The following is a 22,898-nucleotide window of genomic DNA, read 5'->3' as shown; positions in this document are numbered from 1 at the left end:
ACAGAAAGCGAGAAATCACCCCCCTGAGGGGATGGTCATGCCGCAATCCCTTCTCCTCCACTCTCCTCTTGGGATCTTGGGCATGCACGCACATGCGCCTGGCATGAGTTTTAAGCCACCAGGTCCAGGACGCGAACCGCGGTCGACTATGTGGGAGTCCAGCAACATAGCCATTACGCTAACTGCTGGTTCCCGCGTGTGTTCTCTTATTGTAAATAATATTTAACCTAATTATGAATAATAAAGCTGTTTTATTTTTTGGTTGATAGAGTTTTTGCTATAGGGTGCGTGTGTTTGCTGGAGAGACAGAGAGAAACAGAGAGACGGAAAGAAAGAAATCATACCCGAAGGGGGATGGCCATGCTGCAATCCCTTCTCCTCCATTCTCCTCTTGGGATTTTGGGCATGCATGCACACATTCCTGGCATGAGTTTTAAGCCATCCTGTCCAGAACTCAGACTACAGTTCACTATGTGGGAGTCCAGCAATATAACCATTATGCTATCTGGGGTTCCACAAAGAAGCTCTTTTTAACTTTTAAGACAAATATAAGAATCTATGGAATCAGCTTTAGACTCAGGAAATTTGTCTTCCACACTTTAAATAAGACTAAACTGACTGTATTTTCTTTGCTCTCCTCTTATTACTGCTTTAAATAGTGCCAGACATTCCGGAGGTAATTTCTTTTCGTTGTTTTTAATTTACTTTTTAAATACAAGCATAGGGATCCCACAGAGCCAACTGTGGTTCAAATCCCAGTCCCAGTGGCTTGAAAACCATGTCAGGCATGTGTGTGTACATGCCCCAAACCCCAACAAGCTGAAGGAGTAAAGGAGAAAAACTGCACCATGACCATGCCTTATTGGGGTGATCTTTTCTCCCATGCACTCCTGTATCTTTCTGTTTTTCTGTCACTATGTGAGCACATGCACTCTTTGAGATTTTTTTTTCTTAAAAAAGAAAATAAAGGCATATTTGGACATTGACATTTTTCTCATTTAAAAATCTCTTGAGATTTAATTCATATAACATAAAATTTACCCTTTTTAAAGTATACCGTGCAGTAGTTTTTAGAATACACTCATACATAGCTTTAACAATAGGGTATATTCAGAGATGTAGGTGTCATTAGACAACTTCATTGCTGTGTGAACATCATGGAGTGTACTTACACAAACCTAGATGGTACAGCCTCCTACACACCTAGGCTGTATATATGGCCTGTTATCATCTCAGGGGACCACTGCTGAAGTCCATCATCCAAAACGTTCTCATGCAGCACATGACTGTATTCACAAAGCTATACAACAATCACCACCATACTTCAACAATATGTTCATTGCTCCAAAAACAAACTCATACCAATGAGCAGCCACTCACTGTTCCTTCCTTCCCCTAGTCTCCAGCAACTGCTAATCTACTTTCCCTCTAAATAGACTGGTTTATTCTGGACATTTCATATAAATGGAATTATCCAATATGTGGCTTTTTGTGTCTGGCTTCTTTCACTTAGCATGTTTTCATAGTTCATCTGTGTTGTAGCAGGTATCAACACCTTGTTCATTTTTATATCCAAGTAATATTTAAACACATATTTTATTTACTCATTCAGTAGTTGATAAAAATCAAACATTTTTGCATGTATACATAATTTTGGGTTGTTGGAAGTCATGATGCGATTTTGCACAGAAAAACATAGAAAAATAGGTCATGACTTTTCCAACAACCCAACAATATAAATAAGAGTATCCATAAATATTAGCATACCATCAGAAGTGTCTGTCTGTGGAGTATATCCTTCTGAGAGATTGAAGGTTCCATTATCCGTCCAGGATACCTCTGAGACGTCTGTGTCAGACACAGATAACTCTTTGGCAGCAACTGTGAGGCTAATCTGTGTTAATAGAAACACCAGTGGCACATTTTAAACTACTAAGGGTAATCTGTTGAAAAATCCACACTAATCCCCAAAACATCAGGATAATAAAAATCAGATGTAGGGGCCAGCAGTTGGCATAATGCCTGTGCCGCTGGATTCCCATGTAGTCGACTATGGTTCAAGTCTCGGACTCAGTGGCTTAAACTCACACTGGGCATGTGTGCGTGTATATCCAAGATTCCAAGAGGAGAATAGAGGAGAAGGGATTGAAGTGTGGCCATCCTCCCTGGGGGGGGGGGGGAAGTAGGAGGGATTTCTCACTTTCTGTCTCTCTGTCTCTCTCTATCTTACTGGCGAGCACATGTGAAAATCTATCCAAAAATAAAATTAAAATAAAAAAAACCAGATGTGTATTTTCCTTTTGAAATCATTCAATCATTTTATAGAAACAAGAGTAGTCTACTGAGAAAATCATTCAGTTTTAGTGCATGTAAATAAATTTACAGTCAAACTATATGGGAACAAATTGAAAGCTTAAAGAAAAAAAATACCTTAGGACAAAGGGCTGAAAAGTCTAATTCACTGTCATCTTTGTGACTTTTTTCTTTATCTGCTTCTGTTGAAGGAAAAAAAAAAAACAAAAGAAGGAAGCTTTCAGTTTCTATACCAATATAGACATAGTATATTTATTTTATTTTAAATTCTTATTCCACATTTCCCATATTCTCTAATGTGTCCATAAAATTAAATCTTTGCACATAATAAGCTTTACCTATTAGCAAGACATGTGATTTCCACAGGAAATGGTCTATAGTGGGGGTACTAATTGTGTGGACCATGAACCAGGAGCATCATCATTCCTAGTAACTTTTTAGAAATGCCAATTCCCAGGCCCTGCTCTTGATCTTCTGAACCACAAACTCTGGGGTGGACTCCAGCAATCTGTGCTCAAATAAGCCCTCCAGGTGATTCTGATAATGCATGATACACATAAAAAGTTATCACAATGGTTTTTCCTCTATTTTCTTTTCCTCCCCATTCTTTCAAGTCCTTCTTACATGGCTCCTATACTCAAACCAACTCTGCCATTTTTTTACTTAGAACAGTCCAACTTCAAATAAACCAAAGTTAAATAAATCATAAATAGCAAAACAGAGCATTACTGAAGACTCTTCTCTCTCCTCTGACTATTTGGATTAAAACATCTATTTATTTAATTCTATATTTAGGAAAAAAATAAAAGCCTAAATAGAAAAAGGATACACACACACATGCACACACATAATATGGCTTCAGGGAGATTAGCCTCTGTAATAATATTTAATAAAAGGTTAAAAGCATTCTGAAATGTATTAAAGGCAATTTATTTATAAATAGCCCATAATCCAATAAGGTCTCATTTCATACACACAATTTAAAATTCAATTTTACCTACCAGATCTCTCACGTTTCTTCTGATTAATGTATTCTCCGATTCCAAAATCTAGTTTCAGCAGAACTGACTTGATTTTGCTGTATATTTTTTGTCCTATATCATTACATTTAAACAGTGGACACAAAAACGCACAAAGCACTGAAATATAAAAAGGAAGAGAAAGTAGGTAAAGTGCCTTTCTTTTCAAAAGTCTACAGCTTAGTGTTTCATAAAATGCTGAGTTTCCTCACTGAAAAATAGAAGTTTTTCTTCCTTAGAGAAATCGCACTGTGGGGTAGGTTTATAATTTACTTTCTCCTCCTGTAATGAGGAGAGAGTAAATTTTCATCTCATACACACACACACACACACACACACACATGCACACAAAACCAAGCTCATAGTCATTTTCAGACTTGTAATTACATCAACTCATTCCCCTTAAACCCTTTAAAACTTACAGAACTGTACATGTTTTCCAAACGATAGTCCTGAGTTAAAATAAAACCAACTCTATTAAATGCCATTTTATTATGGGGAAGATGGTCTATTAGCTCTCATCAGTAATATGGGGGTTAACAATATTTTATGCAGTCATTACAAAGAGTAAACAAGACAAAGACTTGCCCACTTTAGACTCTTCTACAGGCCTCTTCTTTACCTCCTGAACAATGTAGATCAAGAGGCTTTTATATAGAGTTCTATGTGGGAAATTATATTTGAGTTCCCACAATTTGCCACTTGTGTTAGGCATTAGGAATTGAAAAAAGAAAGAAAAAGAAAGAAAATTGTGCCATAATGAATGTATTGTACTCCCCAATGTTTATTTCTTTGTGATTGTTAGGAAATGCCCCTATTATCTTTTTTTTTTGGAGAGATTTTCACTGTAGGGCGCGTGCGCTCGCCAGACAGACAGAGAGACATAGAGACAGAAAGCGAGAAATCACCCCCCAGGGGGGATGGTCACGCCGCAATCCCTTCTCCTCCATTCTCCTCTCAGGATCTTGGGCACGCACGCACACGCGCCCGGTGTGAGTTTTAAGCCACCGGGTCCGGGACACAAACCGTGGTCGACTACGTGGGAGTCCAGCGACATAGCCATTACGCTAACTGCTGGTTCCCCCTATTATCTTTTTTTAAAAGGTTTTTTTTTTTTATGATAGAGAGTGCTTGAGAGAGAGAGAGACAGAGAGAGAGAAGCCCCTGACAAAGTCCAATCACACCACAATCCCTCTCCAGCCAAGCCTTCCAGTCCATCAGGATCTGAGCCTAGCATGTTTTAGGTCTACGAGGCCATAGATCAAACCTGGGATTGTCTCATGCCTTCCAACACTACAGTATGATACCCACCATGTCACTGAGGCTGAGCCCCATTACCTCTCAAAATAAAAGTTGCAAATACCAAGATCTCTAGAGGCCAAGGAATTATATGTAAACCTTAAAAGTTAGTGTAAGAAAAATAGGCAAATGTAAGAGTTAGTTTAGTTGAGAATATCTGCCTCACCAAAAGATAGCAGAACCAGATCTTCATGTGTTTCAGAAGCAGTAGAAAATCTACACTTCTTTTTCACAGCATTTTTGAGTTATAGTTGATGTGCAATAGACCGAACATACTTGAAGTATTCATGTGTTTTGACGTACGCATACTGCTAAGTAACCATCAATCACCACAACCAAGATAATGAATGTGGGGCTAGCAGGTGACATGCTAGTTAAGGTGCTAGACTCCCACATATGGCTGACGTGATCAAGTCCCTGACCTGGCAGCTTGCTTTCCCACTTTTTCTCTGATCTATTTTGTTACTAAAAATGAGCCTGAATGATTTTCCACGTCTGAAGACCCTCTGCCCAGACTTCGCCCTCCTGCTCCCCAGTCTAGCCAGGAGCCACGATAAACCAATCAGCATCCATCTATATTTGAGTTTGGAGCAGCTCCATTCAGGGATTTCTAACACTGAAGACCACCTGCTTAGACTTTACCCTCTAGCTCCCCATTCTAGCCAGGAGCTGGAGAATATAAGGGAACTCATGGAAGTGTCAGATAAAATATTTTAAATATTCATTATGACAAAGCTAACAGAGATGCAAGAGAGTAGAGACAACGAACTCCAGAAGATGCAGGAGAAAAGAGACAACAGGTTCCAGGAGGTGAGGAAGTTCTTGCATGATCTGAAAGAGGAGATACACATTGTAAAAAAGAATCAAATGGAATTGTTAGAGATAAAGGCTGTAATACAGGAAATCGAAACTTCTGTTGAAAGTATCAAAAGCAGATTAGATCTTGCAAAAGATCGAATCTCAGATGTAGAAGACAGAACCTCTGACATAGAAAAATTCACCAAAAAGACTGAGAAAATAACCCAAATATATGAGAACAGCATTCAAGTAATACTAGATACCATTAAACACCCAAACATCGAGATCATCCTTATCCCAGAAGGGGAAAAAAACCAATAAGGCTATTGATAATCTATTCCATGAAATTCCAGAAGAAAACTTTCCAAACCTAGAGAGGCACTCAAATATCCAGACTGAAGAAAAACAAACAAACAAACAAAAATCCCACATAGAATCAACCCAAGAACATCTTCCCTGAGGCACATCATAGCCAGATTGACCAAAACCACAGAAAAAGACAAGATACTAAAGTTGGCAAGAGAGATATGTCAAGTTACTTTCAAAGGATATCACAGCAGGCTACTGTCAGATCTCTCATCCGAAAAAAAATGCAAGCAAGGAAAGAAAATATATTCATAGTGTTAAGTGAAAAAAATTCCCAAGAATACTATACCCAGCAAGATTATCTTTCACATGGAAAAAGAAGACAGAAACATTTTCAGATAGATAAAATCTGAAAGAATTTACCAACACCAGACCAGCTCTCTAAGAAGTGCTGAAGGGAGTGCCATACCACGAAGACTAAAGTTGGACACACAGAAATAAGAGTACAAGAAACAGCTAAGAAAATGGCCAACCTAATGGTAGGGACAAATCTGGAGTTGAATGTTAACTGCCAGAGTTTAAATGCAAAGATCAGACCACAGTAACAATGCACATTCAACAGAAGAGAGATTAATTACATGAGTCTGAACTAGTGAAATAGAATTTTTTGACTTTAGACGACAACATTACTGATTTTCTTCAGTGCTTTGATTTCCATATTTAAGGATTTTTCTCTCCTCTTGAACTGTTGATAGGTTCATCTACCTAATATTTGAACTGAATCCTAACCTTTTTCCTGGTTTTAAGTTTTAAGAAAATTTCTCTTAACATTTTTTGATTTTTGATCTACTAAAACTAAAAGTTTTTTAAATTAAAAAATGCATTAAAAACTATTAATGCCTATTTAATGACTGCAGTAAGCCATATAGCCCCAGTGAGGTGCTACTTTATAGTATGCTCACTTTACTCACTCAGGTTTATGCCTAAAGTCAGACTTGGGTTCATAAACATGTATATATCAGCTGTGCTTGCTATTGAAAGTCTTTAAAGTAGTTAAGATCTTTAGTGAGTCAATAAAATGTGAAAAAAAAAAGATATGGAAAACAACTATACATACCAGAGACAGTGTGGAAGAAAGGGGGGAGTTGGGAGAGGGTGAGAGGTAGGGAATCAAAGGGGGGGAGGCAAAATATACAAAAAACAAGAAATAGAAAATTATTTGTTGATGATAACATGCATGGTAATATCCTTGATTGAGCCAATATACAATGCATATTGGACGGAAAATCTCATTTTGTATACTGTATTGATGTACAGTGAATGACTATAAATAAATTAATTACAAAATTTCAAAATTAGCTTGAATTTTCTAGAATTACATATAAATAGACAATTCAGAACATATTCTTTTATCTAGCTTCTTCTACTCAGCCTAATTATTTTGAGATTTATCTACAGCGTTGAATGTATCCATTTTCAGTCTTGAATAGTACATGGAAATACCACAGTTTGTATGCCCATCCATCTGTAGATGGACAGAAAGTTTGTATTCCACTTTGGGCTACTACAAATAGCCCAGCAGTGAGCACTCATGTATGAGTGTTTATGCAGACGTGTGCTTCCGTTTCTCTTGAGTGAGTGCCTAGCTTGGGGATGGCTGAGTTATACAGTAGCTTTAGAAAACTGCCTAACCATTATCAAAAGTGATTTTAGCACATCCTTTCTAATATTTGATATGGCTAGTATTTTCATTGTAGCCATTCTGTTGAGGGGTGCAATGGTATGTTATTGAAGTTTTCTTTTTTGAGTCATGTAACATACACAAAGGCAAAGGTGCTGGCACATTTGGGGAAGGAGAAGCATATTTAGAGTTTTACTAACATAATTTAACAAAGGTATTCACTTATAGTCCTGCTTTTTGAAACAATTAAGAATTATAAACACAATGTTCGATGATACTTACACAGCAGGTAGCTGAGTATAACCCCAGGAATATAACTGCCCAAGATCGTAAAAAATGTGCACACACTGCAGACCAGGAGACAAAACTAGAAATGATAGAAATGGCATGAGATAGTTATGTATAATACCAGGACATTTTAGAGCACAGAATACATACACAATTACTGACCTACATGGGACCTAGCACGTTAAGGCCAACATTTGTTCAAATGGCATTCTTTTGCACTTTGAGCTGACTAATGACTGTTTTAATCACTCTTCGTCCACTCTAACACTTAGTATTAATCATTTTGAGGGCATAAGAACTAACTTCTGGCACTAAGAATGGTGACTCCCATTTCTCATGCCTATGGTAGTATTACTATCAGGAGAAACAGACTTGAAGAGTCACAGGTTTCCAGAACCAGCAGTTAGTGTAATGGCTATGTCGCTGGACTCCCATGTAGTCGACCGCGGTTCACATCCTGGACCCGGTGGCTTAAAATGCCGGGCGTGTGTGCATGCGTACCCAAGATCCCGAGAAGAGAATGGAGAAGAAGAGACTGTGGCGTGGCCATCCCCCCTGGGGGGTGATTTCCTGCTTTCTATCTCTCTGTCTCTCTCTATTTGTCTGGCAAGCGCACGCGCCCTATAGCAATGACTGTTTTAATCACTCTTCGTCCACTCTAACACTTAGTATTAATCATTTTGAGGGCATAAGAACTAACTTCTGGCACTAAGAATGGTGACTCCCATTTCTCATGCCTATGGTAGTATTACTATCAGGAGAAACAGACTTGAAGAGTCACAGGTTTCCAGAACCAGCAGTTAGTGTAATGGCTATGTCGCTGGACTCCCATGTAGTCGACCGCGGTTCACATCCTGGACCCGGTGGCTTAAAATGCCGGGCGTGTGTGCATGCGTACCCAAGATCCCGAGAAGAGAATGGAGAAGAAGAGACTGTGGCGTGGCCATCCCCCCTGGGGGGTGATTTCCTGCTTTCTATCTCTCTGTCTCTCTCTATTTGTCTGGCAAGCGCACGCGCCCTATAGCAAAAACCTCTCAAAAAAAAAAAAGAAAAAAGTCACAGGTTCCCAGAAACTTCTCTTACATCATTTAATTAAAATAATCCAGTCTGATAAGTAAATTTGCAAGCTTAAAAACTAACACTATGAACCCATAGAAATGCATAAACACAGTAAAACATGCTGCAGAACTAGAAGCATCTACACAAACCTAACGTAATTTGCTCAGTTGATAAGCTGCTGGGACAAATCAGCACTATCCTCCCTCCTGACAATGTCTACTTCTCAAATGGACCCAACTTCTAGGTCACCTAGAAACCAGCTCTTAATGAAATGAGATGCCTACAAGTGAAATCAGATTATTTTCCTTCTTTCAGTTACAACAACAACAACAAAAACTTGGTTGCTTTAAGAAATTTAAAAACAATCTATAGAAAATTTCCATAATTCCCATTAGAGACATCAAGTTTGAAAAATGTTCCCCTAAAAGTCCTCACTTGATTTCCACTTTCTGACCTTAAGCTATCTTACTGCTTTTTTGTTATTGGTTTGGAGATTTTGTTTGTTTGTTTTATATTTAAATAGTGGTATTTAACTAAATTGATAAAGCAAGCAAAGAAAATGTATTAAGGGAACTAAAAAAAATGAGGAAGGAAAATACACCTTTGATCAATAACTGATGAAGAGAAAGAGCAAGGGGATCAACTTTCAGATTAATGGAGTTTTCATACTTCGGCATAGGGCTAGTAAGTAAAGTAGTAAAATGAAGAACAGGCAAATTTGTGGAACAAAATTAGGAGCTGCTTCTGAAACAGCAAAGTCTCTTGAAAGATTTAGAATTCTAGAAATTAATGGGAGAGAAAAGGCCCTAACGGCCAAAGGAATGCATGTCAACAAAAGCATTACTATATCTAGAATTCAGTTTTGCAAAGGGATTTCTTAATATTCCCTAGATTTTTAGCATCATCATCTTAAACAATTTGGTTTAGGACACCCAAATGCAATCTAGTACAGAAATTTGAAGTTTAGAATCCTCCAAAAATACGGTTAGTCACATCAGTAAAACATGCATCAAAAATATACCATGCTCCCCTTATGGGGCATAAAACTGACCTTCAGTGATTTTAAAAAATGTATCCAGATACAACAGTACTATTTTCATATGCCTGAAATGTCTCGAAGTATAGTTCTTTGATCTAGTATCAGTGATATTATGAGGTTGCCCACATGCAGTACACTGAGAGGCCTTTGAAATGCTGTCATTCATAGCTCTAAATTCTGATTCAGGTGGATATTCAAGAAACCTAAAGGCAACACTGGAAGATGATCTATTGGTGATTCTGTACCTTATCAAAACTTGATCACAGTTAAAGCTACACATAAAATAATACAAGTGTGTGCACTTCTCTGTGTAATCCCTTGCCAATCTCTTAAGACCTTTCTCCTCAAAAGCTTTTATCCTGGGACCAGCAGTTAGCATAATGGCTATGTCACTGGACTCCCATGTAGTTGACCACGGTTCACGTCCCGGACCCGGTGGCTTAAAACTCATGCTGGGCGCCAGTGCGTGCGTGCCCAAGATCCCGAGAGGAGAATGGAGGAGAAGGGATTGCGGTGTCACCATCCCCCCTGGGGGGTGATTTCTCGCTTTCTGTCTCTCTGTCTATCTGGCGAGTGCACACGCCCTATAGCAAAAACCTCTCCAAAAAAAAAAGTTTTTATCCTAATTGGAAAAATACTCATTCCATTTATATAACAGAATATGTTTGTCAAATCTTTTCTTTCTTAACTACATTATACAAAAACCTCTATTTTTTTTAGATTGAAAGTGAGACTCAATATATATGACTCAGTATGCTCAAAGAGGTATGTGCTCATTTTACCTCCTGATTTCAGAACCAGGCTAAATATAACTAAAATTCCTTTGTTATTGGTTTTTTGTTTTGTTTTGTTTTGTTTTTAGTTTGCTATAGGATATGTGTGCTTGTCAGAGAAAGAAAGTGGAAATCATCCCCAACCCCCTAGGGAGTATAGCTATGCCACAACCTCTTCTCTATCCTCCTCTCAGGATGTTGGACATGCACACACACACCCAGCACGGTTTTCGAGGTAGACTCAAACCACACAGTCAATCATGTGGGATCCAGCTGCCTTAACCACATCACCAACTGGCCTAATAACTGAAATTCTTAATAAGACATTTCTTTGTCCAATCACCATTCATTCTAGTTAATGAGTTAGATAAGTATGTATGAAATATAAAACCAATCCAATTTCAAAGTATGGGGCTAAGGATTCACTGGTGCTCACACACTACATTTCTGAACTTTGCTGATACTAGCTTTGATGGCACACATTCATGGCATATTATATTCAGAAATGGAGAACTCCTATACACAGATAAAAGTATTAATAGCTCATTTGGTTCCAAGTACAAAGCACATTTTACAACACACTCCTGTACTGCAGAACTTGCCTTGCCAGGGCTCTGCTGTTTAAAAAGAGACATTTCTTGAAGAAATATGCTGAAATTCATCCATGATTCTGCAATACAGTGGCTGAGTCTGGGTCTTTCATCTGGTTTGGAATTGATAACTTCCCAGCTGAAAAGAGAAAAAGAAAAATGAATGTAACTGAACTTAAATGATTAATTCAACACACATGGCTTTAGCAAATATTTATTGAGCATCTATTGTTGGCCATAGTCTCTGGAAAAGCCCTGCAGATTCAAAGGTGAGCAAGCCAACTACCTGCATCATGAAGCTCATGCCAAGGGAAAAAAAAAGCTATGCCATAAATAATCCTGTCACAACTAGGGAAACCTTGAGAGAGCAGGGTCTTCAGGACATCTTTTCTGAAGAAGTCAATTGAAAGCTAAGATCTGGAGTGATTTAGCAGTTTGCCATGAGAGTTCCAGACAGAACAATGTACAATCCATGCAGGGCCCACAAGTGGGAAGGAACAAAAGCACTATCGATTGAGACTCAATATGGCTCCAGCAATGAGATCCAGGGGAAAAAAATCATATAAACCCAGGAGGTAGGAAGAAACGTTGCTAGAAATGTCTTAAGCCTCAAGGACCAGGAAGCCATAGTACTTTTAAAGAAATCTTGGCATTAAACATATAAGAATGATTCTTTTTTAAAGAATTATTTATTTATTTCCATTTGTTATTGTTATTTTTTTTCTTTATTTGATGAGAGAGAGAGAGAGACAGAGACAGAGACAGAGACAGAGACAGAGACAGAGACAGAGACAGAGACAGAGACAGAGACAGAGACAGAGACAGAGACAGAGACAGAGACAGAGACAGAGACAGAGACAGAGACAGAGACAGGGAAAGGGAAAGTGAGAAAGCAAGCCACCAGGTCCAGGACTTGACCCATGGTTGGCCATGTGGGAATCTAGCGCCCTTATCCACCACACCACCTGCTAGTCCCAAGAATGATTATTAATAATAAAGACCAACAATGTATTTTCAGTCTATACCATGGTTAACTTAACCCTAATTTCTCCATAAAAATTGTTAACGTCAACAAAATCTCACGATACCTATTTTTCTAGAGTTTCCTTTCCCAATTAATCATCTAGAATGTGCTGAATGTGCTGTATAAGCCAGGCAGTGTGCTATGTCCTTGTCCTCATTTTTCCACAGTAACCTCAGTGAGCTAAAAATGAGAACCAATCACTCCAAAATGAAGACACATGCAAATACAAGTCATTCCCTACAATTAAACTACAATTAAATCCTGCTCTTGCAATCCTAACTCATAAAAATATACCAGTTCAAACAAGCTCGGTAAAGGTCCTTGCGTTCATTCAAGAAGTAATTAATGCCTACCACACTGAAGGCACTGCCAGAGGGGTATGGAATGGGAATAAACCATACAGCAATGTTTCTAGCAGAGGCAAGAATTACTGTGATTGCAAAGATATCAGGATGAGGCTGATCTCTAGATTCAATTCCAGGAAGCCTTAAAACACAAGAAAACTACCTTGGCCCTTAAATGCTTCATCCACTACACAGAAGTTATATATGTATTAACTGTTACTTTTTAATATATTCTAGTATTAGGTCTCTGGGCAAATCATGCTGTATTTTTCTATGCAAAAATGCATCATGACTTTTCCAGTGATCCAATAGTATTTTAATATATTCTAGTAGTAAATCAATTAACTTATTTTTTTAGAGGTGTTTGCTATAGGGCACGTGGACTCGCCAGAAAGACAGAGAGACAGAAAGTGAGAAATCACCCCCTGGGGGAATGACCACGCTGCAATCCCTTCTCTTCTATTCTCCTCTTGGGATCTTGGGCACACATGCACACATGCCCAGTGTGAATTTAAGCCACCAGGTCCAGGACTCAAACCTCTGTCGACTTCATGGGAGTCCAGCAACATAGCTATTACGCCAACTGCTGGTCCCAACATTCTTTTTTAAAATATAAGTTTTAATCCAAGTTTAAGTACATGAAATACTATCTCAAAAGAGGAGAAAGGTGTCCCGTTTTCCCTCCTCTTTTTGTTCTATCAGCCCCAACTAATGCTTTGTCAGTCACTGAGCTGCCTGCTGTCCTGATTGATGACATCCCACCAAGTGAACATTCACCAAATAATTTCCTGCCCATCGTGGGAAATAAACTTTTGGGGATGTCTAGCTGTTAGGGAGTGGCTTGTGTATCCATGGGGGTTGGTTTGTGTATCCATGAACTCTCCCACCTTCTGAACCACTGAGCAAGCCTGTCTATGTTGGTGACCACATCTGGCACTAGGTTTGCATACCCCGTGAATGATTCCAGACTTATTAAAAGAGCACTGTGTGCATAGTTAGGAAGCCAATACAATCACCTCTCCATTCATGGTTTGCTTTCTGTGGTTTCAGTTACTGGCAGGCAACTGGGGTCTGGAAAATCCTCATGACTTGTCATTCCCTCCTGAGGCAGGTGATCTTCCTACAGTATCCTAATGCTACATCATGACACCTATGTCATTCACCGCATCACAAGAAGAATGAAAAGGCAAGGAAACTAGTATATTGTCAATTTATCAGTACCCCAGTGTTCATGGCAGCACTACTCACAAGACATGGCATCAACCTAAATGTCCATTAACAGGTGGGTAATGAAAATGTGATACACAAACACACACACACACACACACACACACACACACACACACATATGCACACAGTGGAATACTGTTCAGTCATTAAAAAGGAAAAAAGGTAAAATGGGCAAGCCTGGAGGACAGGATGTAAAGTGAAATAAGCCAGACACAGAAAGAGAAATTCTTCGTATGTGGAAACTGAAAAGGATGATCATCACAGATGATGAACGGCTACTAGAGGCTGGGAAGGATGTGTATGCTGTGGGTGCGGGTGAGGGGGGATGGAGGAATGTCGATTCACGGAAACAAGATACAGATAGATAAGAGAAACAATGTCAAATGCTATAAAATGCAGTAAGGGGAATGCACTTAACAACAACGCACTGTCTCAGAGTAGTTAGAAAAGAGCATTTGGAATGTTCCAACACAAAGTAATGATAAATGGTTGAGATGATGTGTATACTAATTATCCTGATTTAATCATTACACATCGTATTCTTATATAAGAAAATTCTTATATTTCCCATATTCCCTGGGAAATACGGACAGTTATTACATGTTAATTTTAAAAAATAAGAGTAAGTAGAGTATAAGACAATTTTAGAGACAGACCACATTCACATAACTTTTATCACAGCATATTGTTACAACTGTTCTATCTTATTATTACTTACTGTTGTTCATCTCTTACCATGTCTAATTAATGAATTAAGCTTTGTCATAGATATGTTATGTATAAAAAAAACATGGTATAGGGGCCAGCAGGTGGCATGGTGGTTAAGGTGCTGGGCTCCCACATGGCCAACTACCACTCGAGTCCCAGACCTAGTGACTTGCCTTCCTGTTGGGGCTAGCAGGTGTCATCATGTTTAAGGTGCTAGCCTCCCACATGGCCAATTATGGTTTGAGTCCTAGACCTAGCAGCTTGCTTTCTCACTTTCCTTCATCTCCCTTTCTCTGATGAATTAAAATGATAATAATAAAAGTAAATAATTCTTTTTATAAATGAAAAAAATAATTAAAATAAAATTCAAATTCAATTATGAAGGGTCACTCCACATTTCTTCACATGAAAAATGGAATTTCTCTCTAGGAGTTTAATAATAGCTTAAAATCATCCAATGATTAATTCTTAGTATCATAGGAATACTTGTTTCTATAGTCTTCTAGTGTTCTCTACTATTAACTAATGACACCACAGTTCAATTTGGGTAATACAGTTATATAATTTGGAATGAGACAGGGCATTCAGTGCCAACTTTTCAAATTCTTTATTTCATAGACAAAGAACATGAAATCCAAGTTTTCTCATCTAGTTTCGGGCAGAGATAAGATCCAAGGCAGAGGTTCCTAATTTTCAATATAGTTTTATTTACTTAAAGCACATACCCTCTGTAAAGGACAAATAAATTCAGTGACATCCTCCAGAGATACTACATTGTAATTTAGAATGAGAAGGAGCATTTCACATTCTTCCTCACTTCTTCTTAGAATCAGGAGAGATGAAGTGTGATTGACCAATACCCCAGTGGAATCGTGCAAGACCAGCCCTTTCCAGGAAAACAGGGCACGTCATGTGCAGGATCCAAATACTCAGCGGAAATGTAGAGTCATGCTTGGAGGTGGGTTGACGTTTAGTGCAGGTGACCTCTGCACACATACACAGAGTTGCTCCATAATAAAACTCTAGGTTTTCCTAGAGAGCCTTGTTTGCAAAACTCATAACCAGAGAAAAGTGAATATTGGATGGGTTTTGGAAATAGATCTTATTCACGGTGTGTGGCCATACTCCTGCCACCCTTGGCCCTGATCAATGTGCAATGTACAGCCCAGTTATCATAAATGGAAGTGAAATAGTCCTAAGGTTTCAAAACAGTTTCCAGCAAGTTCTTACCCAAAGCATATAATCTTCTATGGTTGAAGCTCTTCTAAGGGAGAAAACTAGTTACACCTGATTTTATGACTAATATTTCCTCCTTTGGTTCTGAGAGAACATGTGCTTTTCAGGCTCAGAGGGAAATGTTTCTTTGATTTATCTTTTCATCTCTCTCCTCCTTCCTTCTAACTCTTGCCTTCACCAAAGAGTGAACTCCTGTGATCTCCAGCCAGATGACAAGGACTACTTAAGGATCACCACCTGAATACACCATCCCCAACTTCCCATACACTCAGTGAGTCCAGTTCAAGTAGCTCCAAGGGAGAAATCACCACCTCCTGGCCCCCTCATGGCTAGGTCACTTTCCAATTGGCTTTGCCCAAGATTCCAAGCATTTGAAATCAAATGCTTCCAAATAAAAGGCCCCACAATGCCATCTGGTTAAGTTTTCCTTCTTAAGAAAAACTATACAGTTGTTTCAACAAAGGGCATTCCATGGTCAAGATGAACAATTATTTTCAAAAAAACCCTAAGCCAGGCTTTTATAACAGCAGAAGAATTGATGGTTTCACCTGCCTGTGAAACTCTAAGAAAATAAAAATTAGAAAGCTGATTCCTCGGCCTTCACTTGTACATGCAAGGGAATGTTGGTTTCCTGGTAGGATTTTAAGCCAACATCCCTTCTTTCTGCCTCCGAAACCCTAGTAGGATACAATTAGCTATATACCTTAGGTGGTCTGGCCAACATGAGCCCTTCCTGAAGTTGGGCGTGGAAGGAAGGTTAACACCCAGAGCACTATATAATCCGCAGCTGTCTGGGCCTCACTTGTGAGGTTCTGTTGGAGCAGGCCTGGGGGATGCTCAGAAATCTGCAAATTTTTTAAGGAGTTCATTTCGTTATTTCTTCTGCAAGAGAGAGAAGCATACCCAACAGGGTCTTCATACTGCAGTCCAGCCTCAGCCGATCAGGACCATGGCTGTGTGTGTGCCCAGTGTGTACTGGGAGACCACAGGATCAGACCATCAGAGAAGTCAAGAAGAAACAGTGTCATCTCTGAAATGACACCTGGTCCCACCAACTAGACAGGAAAACCTCAAGGTTCTCTCTGATGCTGGTACAGCACTTCGAAGCATCTCGTGCCTCAGGAGCAGAGCATAATTAGTCCTAAACTAAATGCTGCTCTGGTCCTACTTAACATGTCTTGAAAGCAGATCCCCAAAAGATCAAATGAATCTTACAGAATTCAGTTGTCATTTGAAGGACTACCAAAAGGTGAGTTTTGTTATGAATCAAATAACTAGTCAAACTGGGATCTGAGTAACTGTACTAAAATAGATTTCTTATAAATTGCTGTGTACTTCTTTCTTTAAGGAATATATATTTATCAAAATAATGTTTTGGGCCAGCCCTGTAGCCTAGCAGTTAGGTGCTATGCAGAAGAAGCCAGATCGTATCGTATATGGCCGGCCATGGTTTAAGTTCTGGCCCTGTTGGCTTAAAAAAACACACTGAGCACACCTGTGCCCAGGATCCTGCCAGGATGGAGAACTGGAGGAGGAGAGATTGAGGCATGACTGACTGGACTTGTATTCTCTCTTTATCCTTTTTCTCTTATGTTTACACACACCCTCTGGGATAAAAGAAAAAAAGAAGTTTAACTATATTAAAATACTTGTCTTTGTTCAGTTTAATGACTACATAAACGGCATACAAAGCACAGTGTCTACGATTCTGAATGCAGCACACAGTATTCTCCATTAGGGGGTTCTGTAAGACTAAGAAATGTGACACTCACGCTCTTTAAAAATAGATTTTAATTCTGTGAGAGAGAACATGTGCTAGCAGCCCATTTCACCTCTTTTACCCAAAGTGTCTTTGAGCATCAGAAAAAAAAAAAACACAGACACAAATTATTCTTGGCATAGAACAAACATCATCACTCAGTGTCATTTTTACTTCAATTCGTTTCAATAAACAAGTACCGAGTGTGCGTGAACTCTCCGCCACCATTTCCGGTTCCAGGGAACTAAAGGTCACTAAGGCACAGCCCCCAATCAATAGTGAAATTTTGTACTGGACCCCAGAATGATTCAAAACACACACAGGCTCTCTCTTCCCCGCCCCACCCTCTCCCCCTCCCTTTCCCTCTCCTTCTCCTTCTCTCTCTCTCTCCAGGAAACTCACTTTTAAATGTTTAGTTGTATCTACGGCTATTGGAGGAAAAAAAAAGAATTTGAAAACTAAGTTCATGATTGGATAGGTAAGGAGAAACTTACATGTAAGATCTTTTCATTGTACATTTTACAGTATAATGAAATGTTTTAACATATATTAGTGAACTTAAAAATTTAAGAAAATATTTTTATAACTGAAGGTTATTTTCCAAAGCAAAAAATTAATATATACACATGCATATTAATATATCAGTGCTCAAATCCTTACACATAGTCCATGTGCTTTAGATTTGAGGAGATAATTACCAACAAGAGATACAACCTGATGCAAAAAAGAAAGGGAAGAGTAACAGGGCGAGTGGTGGGAGACAGAATATGAATGAATTCTGAAGACCTCGTTTCAGTTCTTGTGTCCTGTGAGGCCCACGAAGCAAGGTGAAAAGCAAATCTAAACATGGACACCTCAATTATCAGAGCCAATTCCCTTTGTCTTAAGTTGGTTTCAATTTTCTTTTCTAGTAAAAGCAATGGAAAATAGTATAATACAAATCTAAACATGGACACCTCAATTATCAGAGCCAATTCCCTTTGTCTTAAGTTGGTTTCAATTTTCTTTCTGGAGTTTGTAGCACAAAATTAAGTGCAGTCTTTTCTAGTAAAAGCAATGGAAAATCGTATAATACATTGCAAATGATGAGGTAGACACAGTGACAAAACTGTCATAGAATAAGATTACACAGATTAGTATGACATAGGTGACACTTTTTAGGAGAAAGGAAAAGATGCAGATAGGTTGTATAATAATTCAAATAAAAGCAGTTTATTAATAATTCAAGTACAGGGGTTTATAGGTAATATGAAATAATAATAATAGCTAATACTAGGGGCTAGTCACTGTTCTGCATCTTGTAAATTTATTATCTTGTTCAATACTTACAACTCACCTTTTTATAATTCCTATGTAACAAAGTGAGGAAATTGAGGCCCAGATATATTAACTATAAAGCCACAGGTCATATATGAACTTGCTCAAGGTTACAAAACAATATACAATGGTAAAGGGAAGTATTACATGGCACTGGGAATGCTCCCCACGGGAGATGAGACACAAGAAGAATACGCTCTGGATTGCAACACTGAGTCATTTTGAAGATGAGTGGAAAAGAACATACGAGCAGTAACATGGGCAGGATTATGGATCCCTAAATACCAAGTTATATAAGTAGAAATAGAAATATCTAGAAAGCAGGTTTGGTTTCCACATGAAAATCTTTGGTCCTAAGGAGTTTAGACTCCTGTTTTTCCTCTCATCCCTTCAGCTGTTTCTAAATTAGTACCCACGGAGTGATTCCATAATGGTAAGCCCAGCTCCTCAAATCTAAATTACTGCATGTGCCCATAGTGATCATGACCATGGCTGCCATTTGCTGAGCTCTCCCTGTGTGCCAGGTACTATGTTAAGAGCTTGGTGTGCCCTGTTTCATATAATCCCCTCCACATGATCCCATTTACCCAAGTCATTACATACCCAGCAATGTAGGGACTAGTGTCACTTCCACTCCCCCCAATAGAAAACTGAAGCTCGGAAAGGTCTGAAGCTCTGCAGACCTCCTTGATATCAAATGCCACAGCATCTGATAATGTTCTTTGGTAGCAATAAACAGCTGTAATTAATTTATGATGTCTCTAATACTGACTCCCCATTAGACTCTAAAATCCATGAAGGAAATCACAGACACTGAATGGTCTGTCTTCAATCATCAACAGAGCTTGAAATCCAGCAGGCACAAAAACATAATGAATAAATGAATAGGAACAGAAAATGTCCAAAAAAGAAAATAGTTTCACAGTGGCTTTTTATGACACCATCTATAATTTTTATTTACTTAGCTGAATGCATCTATGTATTTACATGTTGACAATAATTAGCACACATTCTTTTATATGCATAAAAAATACAGTCAGGTGCTGCCTAACAATGTCTTGGCCAACGATGGACCCAGACTATATATACAACATTCCTACAAGTTACAATAATAGCCTATACCACACAGCCTAGGTGTGTAGTAGCCTGTACCAACTAGGTTGTGTGAGATATGATGCATTTCTCAGAACATATCCCTAATGTTAAGCACCATATGATTGCACATAAAATAAGAGATAAAAGTCCTTTCAAAATTTGGAAACCAACTTTCATTTATATGGAATAGTTTTTGTTTTCTGCTTTTCTTTCGTGCAAGTAGCAGTTAAGTTGCCTTCAAAATTAGGTAATTAAGAAATATGCTTTTCTTAACTGCAAATCAGTATTGCATGTAGGCTTCCCTCTATCAAAACTTAGGCCTTCATGTTGACTTCTCCATGGGGACTTCTGGTCTACTGCAGACATTACTGCCACGTGACTTACCAGCACTTTGATACCAGCAGAGGACTGGACTAGGTTCACTAAACTAAGTAGGGCAGCCTGAGAAGATGAATAAATATCCAACCTTCACATGGGCTATCAAAGAAAAATGAACCTCTTTTTTGTTTGACTTTTCAAATTTTTATAGGGCAACCTCACCTTACTGGAGAATACTTTCAGATATTTTGTTTCCTCTCAAACACAAATATTCTTCTAGTAACATTTTAAATATTTCATATTCCTATAAATTCATTATGTGACAACTGTTTTCAAAGACATTTAGCAGATTTTTGTCATAATATCACCAGAGAATATACATTATTTCATACTATTTATTATTTTGTCTCTATAGAAAATGGAAATTGAAGTCAAACCATATTTTTTAAAGAATTGTTTATTTAATTTTATTTTATTTATGCATTCATTTAATTAATTTATTTGTTTTAATTTGACCATAAAAACACAGATATATATATATATATATATCGAGAGAGAGAGAGAGAGAGAGAGAGAAAGTAAGAAAGCAAGCCACAAGGTCTGAGACTTGAACTGTGGTCGGCCATGTGGGAGTCCAGCGCCCTTATCCACCATGCCACCTACCGGCCCCAGAAGTCAAACCATATTTTTCAGAAAGTTAGCTATATCAACATCCCATACTAGAAGGGGGGACTGTTTAATCTAAGTCGTCCCCTAGCAACAGTGACACACAGCTGCTGCAACCATCACACCTATAAATATGCTTTGGCCTGGAGAGTGTCCATTCTCAGCTAATGACTAAGGGTCTCATGCTGTCCACTGGTAGTGAACATCTGCTGATGCTAATTCCTGTTGAATTTTTCTTAGAAAGGTCAGGCCGTATCTGGTTGCAGATTTTAACATTTCTTAGTGTAACGTGTTAGAATTTTGTTAATCCTCTGGATACTGCTATGTTCCTCCATGTGCGCGTATTTGCACGTGAGTGTATGTAGGCAGAGAAACAAAATAAAAACAGGGATACATTTCTCCACACAGACGTACACAAAATTAGAAGCAAGACACAGCAAATAAGATGTGTCAACTGGAGGATTAAATAAGCAAACACAAGATTAAGAAATTACATAGCACTCAACTTGAAGCCTTCACTTTCTCAGACCAATTAGCCCCACGAACAACTCCTTCTCCCAAGGCCAAGGACCAGTAGGCGCCAGTTGAGTGCCTGTTTTTTCTGAGCAGACAAGCTGAGCCCCACCTTTCTTGGGACAACTTCGTGTTCTATTTGGGGCTCTCTCTCTCTCTCTCTCTCTCTCTCTCTCTCTCTCTCTCTCTCTCTCTCTCTCTCTCTCTCTCTCTCTCTCTCTCTCTCTTTTTATACTCAGTTTGAAATAAGTCTGAGGTCAGTTACCTACTTAGTGAGGTTGTCTCTTTCCTTTTTCTTTCTCCTATTAAGGACTTCTATATCTCAGATGATCACCAATGATCTGGATCGTTTGGGAGGCTGATACTGAACAGCCCATCTTTTTACTTATGTTGTTATAGTAACGAGGTGCCAGTTAGAAATCACTATAGTGTTTTCCCATTTTCTTAACTCTTTAACTAGATTTTCATAAGCCCAAGGCAGGAACGATGGAAGTTCCATTTTGAGCAGCGACAAGCACCTACTTGAGACAGGAAGGAGATTAAACGCTCTTTCATTTATGAATGCCAAGATTTGCTTGATCACTAAGAGTTCTTCTTTATTCATGAAGAACAGATAATATCAGATAGTCAAGAAAGATTCTTTAAGGAAAACAAACTGTTACTATGAAGCAAGCTTGCGAATTTGGCTATAATCCTTACCTAGCATTTTATTTGGGATGCAATCTTTCCAAAGACCTATAATCAAGGATTTACTGTAGTTGAGCCAAAAGTAAATACCCACTCCCTGCTTTTTTGTCTCTGGTAAAATGAAACCTGCGACAATACTAAAATATGTTTCTTACGGTGTACAACAATTATTACCAATGTAGTGTCTAATATTAGTTTTTAGAGATTGTATCCATCCATCTCACTGGGCCTGAATAGGTACACAACCCCAACAGACTGAAAGCAAGTTCCTTCAAGCTTTTATTATGAAGGCTGGTTTGAATAAATTTTATGTGCAGACTTTGCAGTCAGCATTTGTGATTTAAGAAGGATCGTCTCAATATGACAAACCTGAAGTAACCACCACTGAGATACTCAGTTGAGATGCTGGACTATTTCACCACAGGCCACATTTCCTCCTCAGCCCAGCTCTCATCCATCTCCCTAGGTGTCAGCCTTGAAAAATACAATCAGTGGCTTTTAAAGAAAAATACTCTGGGACCACCAGAGGGCATAGAGGTCAAGGTGGCTGCATGGTTTGAGTCCTGGACCCGGTGGCTTGAAAAACACACCAGCCACATGTGTGTGGCCAGAATCCTGAAGGGAGAATGAAGGAGAAGGGATTGCAGTATGGCCATCCTCCCCGGGAGGGGGGGTGATTTCTCACTTCCTTTCTCTCTCTCTCTCTGGCAAGTGCATGCACCCTAGAGCAAAACTAAACTCCACAGAGGACATCAGACCTTCAGCTGCAGAGAAGTGGCAATCTCATTATGATGTCTTAAAGCTTGCTAAAGTTGCCATCGACCTTCCTCCAAAGC

The 22,898-nt window shown here is 38.8% G+C and overlaps 1 protein-coding gene across 4 annotated transcripts in view; it reads right to left on the bottom strand.

Annotated features, from left to right (window-relative positions):
* RETREG1 (reticulophagy regulator 1) overlaps window positions 1-22,898 on the bottom strand; it is a 159,729-nt gene that overhangs the window by 3,584 nt on the left and 133,247 nt on the right. For all 4 annotated transcript variants that reach the window (XM_014582835.2, XM_014582834.2, XM_027767022.1 and 1 more), the window contains 5 exons: window positions 11,178-11,304; window positions 7,699-7,783; window positions 3,315-3,452; window positions 2,431-2,495; window positions 1,768-1,894 (listed from right to left, as the gene is read on the bottom strand). In XM_014582835.2, the coding sequence (XP_014438321.1) occupies window positions 1,768-1,894; window positions 2,431-2,495; window positions 3,315-3,452; window positions 7,699-7,783; window positions 11,178-11,304 (542 nt within the window). The remainder of the gene's footprint in view (window positions 1-1,767; window positions 1,895-2,430; window positions 2,496-3,314; window positions 3,453-7,698; window positions 7,784-11,177; window positions 11,305-22,898) is intronic.

This window comes from Tupaia chinensis, unplaced genomic scaffold (assembly GCF_000334495.1).
Source record: "Tupaia chinensis unplaced genomic scaffold, TupChi_1.0 Scaffold143836_1, whole genome shotgun sequence".
NCBI lineage: Eukaryota > Metazoa > Chordata > Mammalia > Scandentia > Tupaiidae > Tupaia > Tupaia belangeri.
This window is presented reverse-complemented; position numbering and strand designations above follow the sequence as displayed.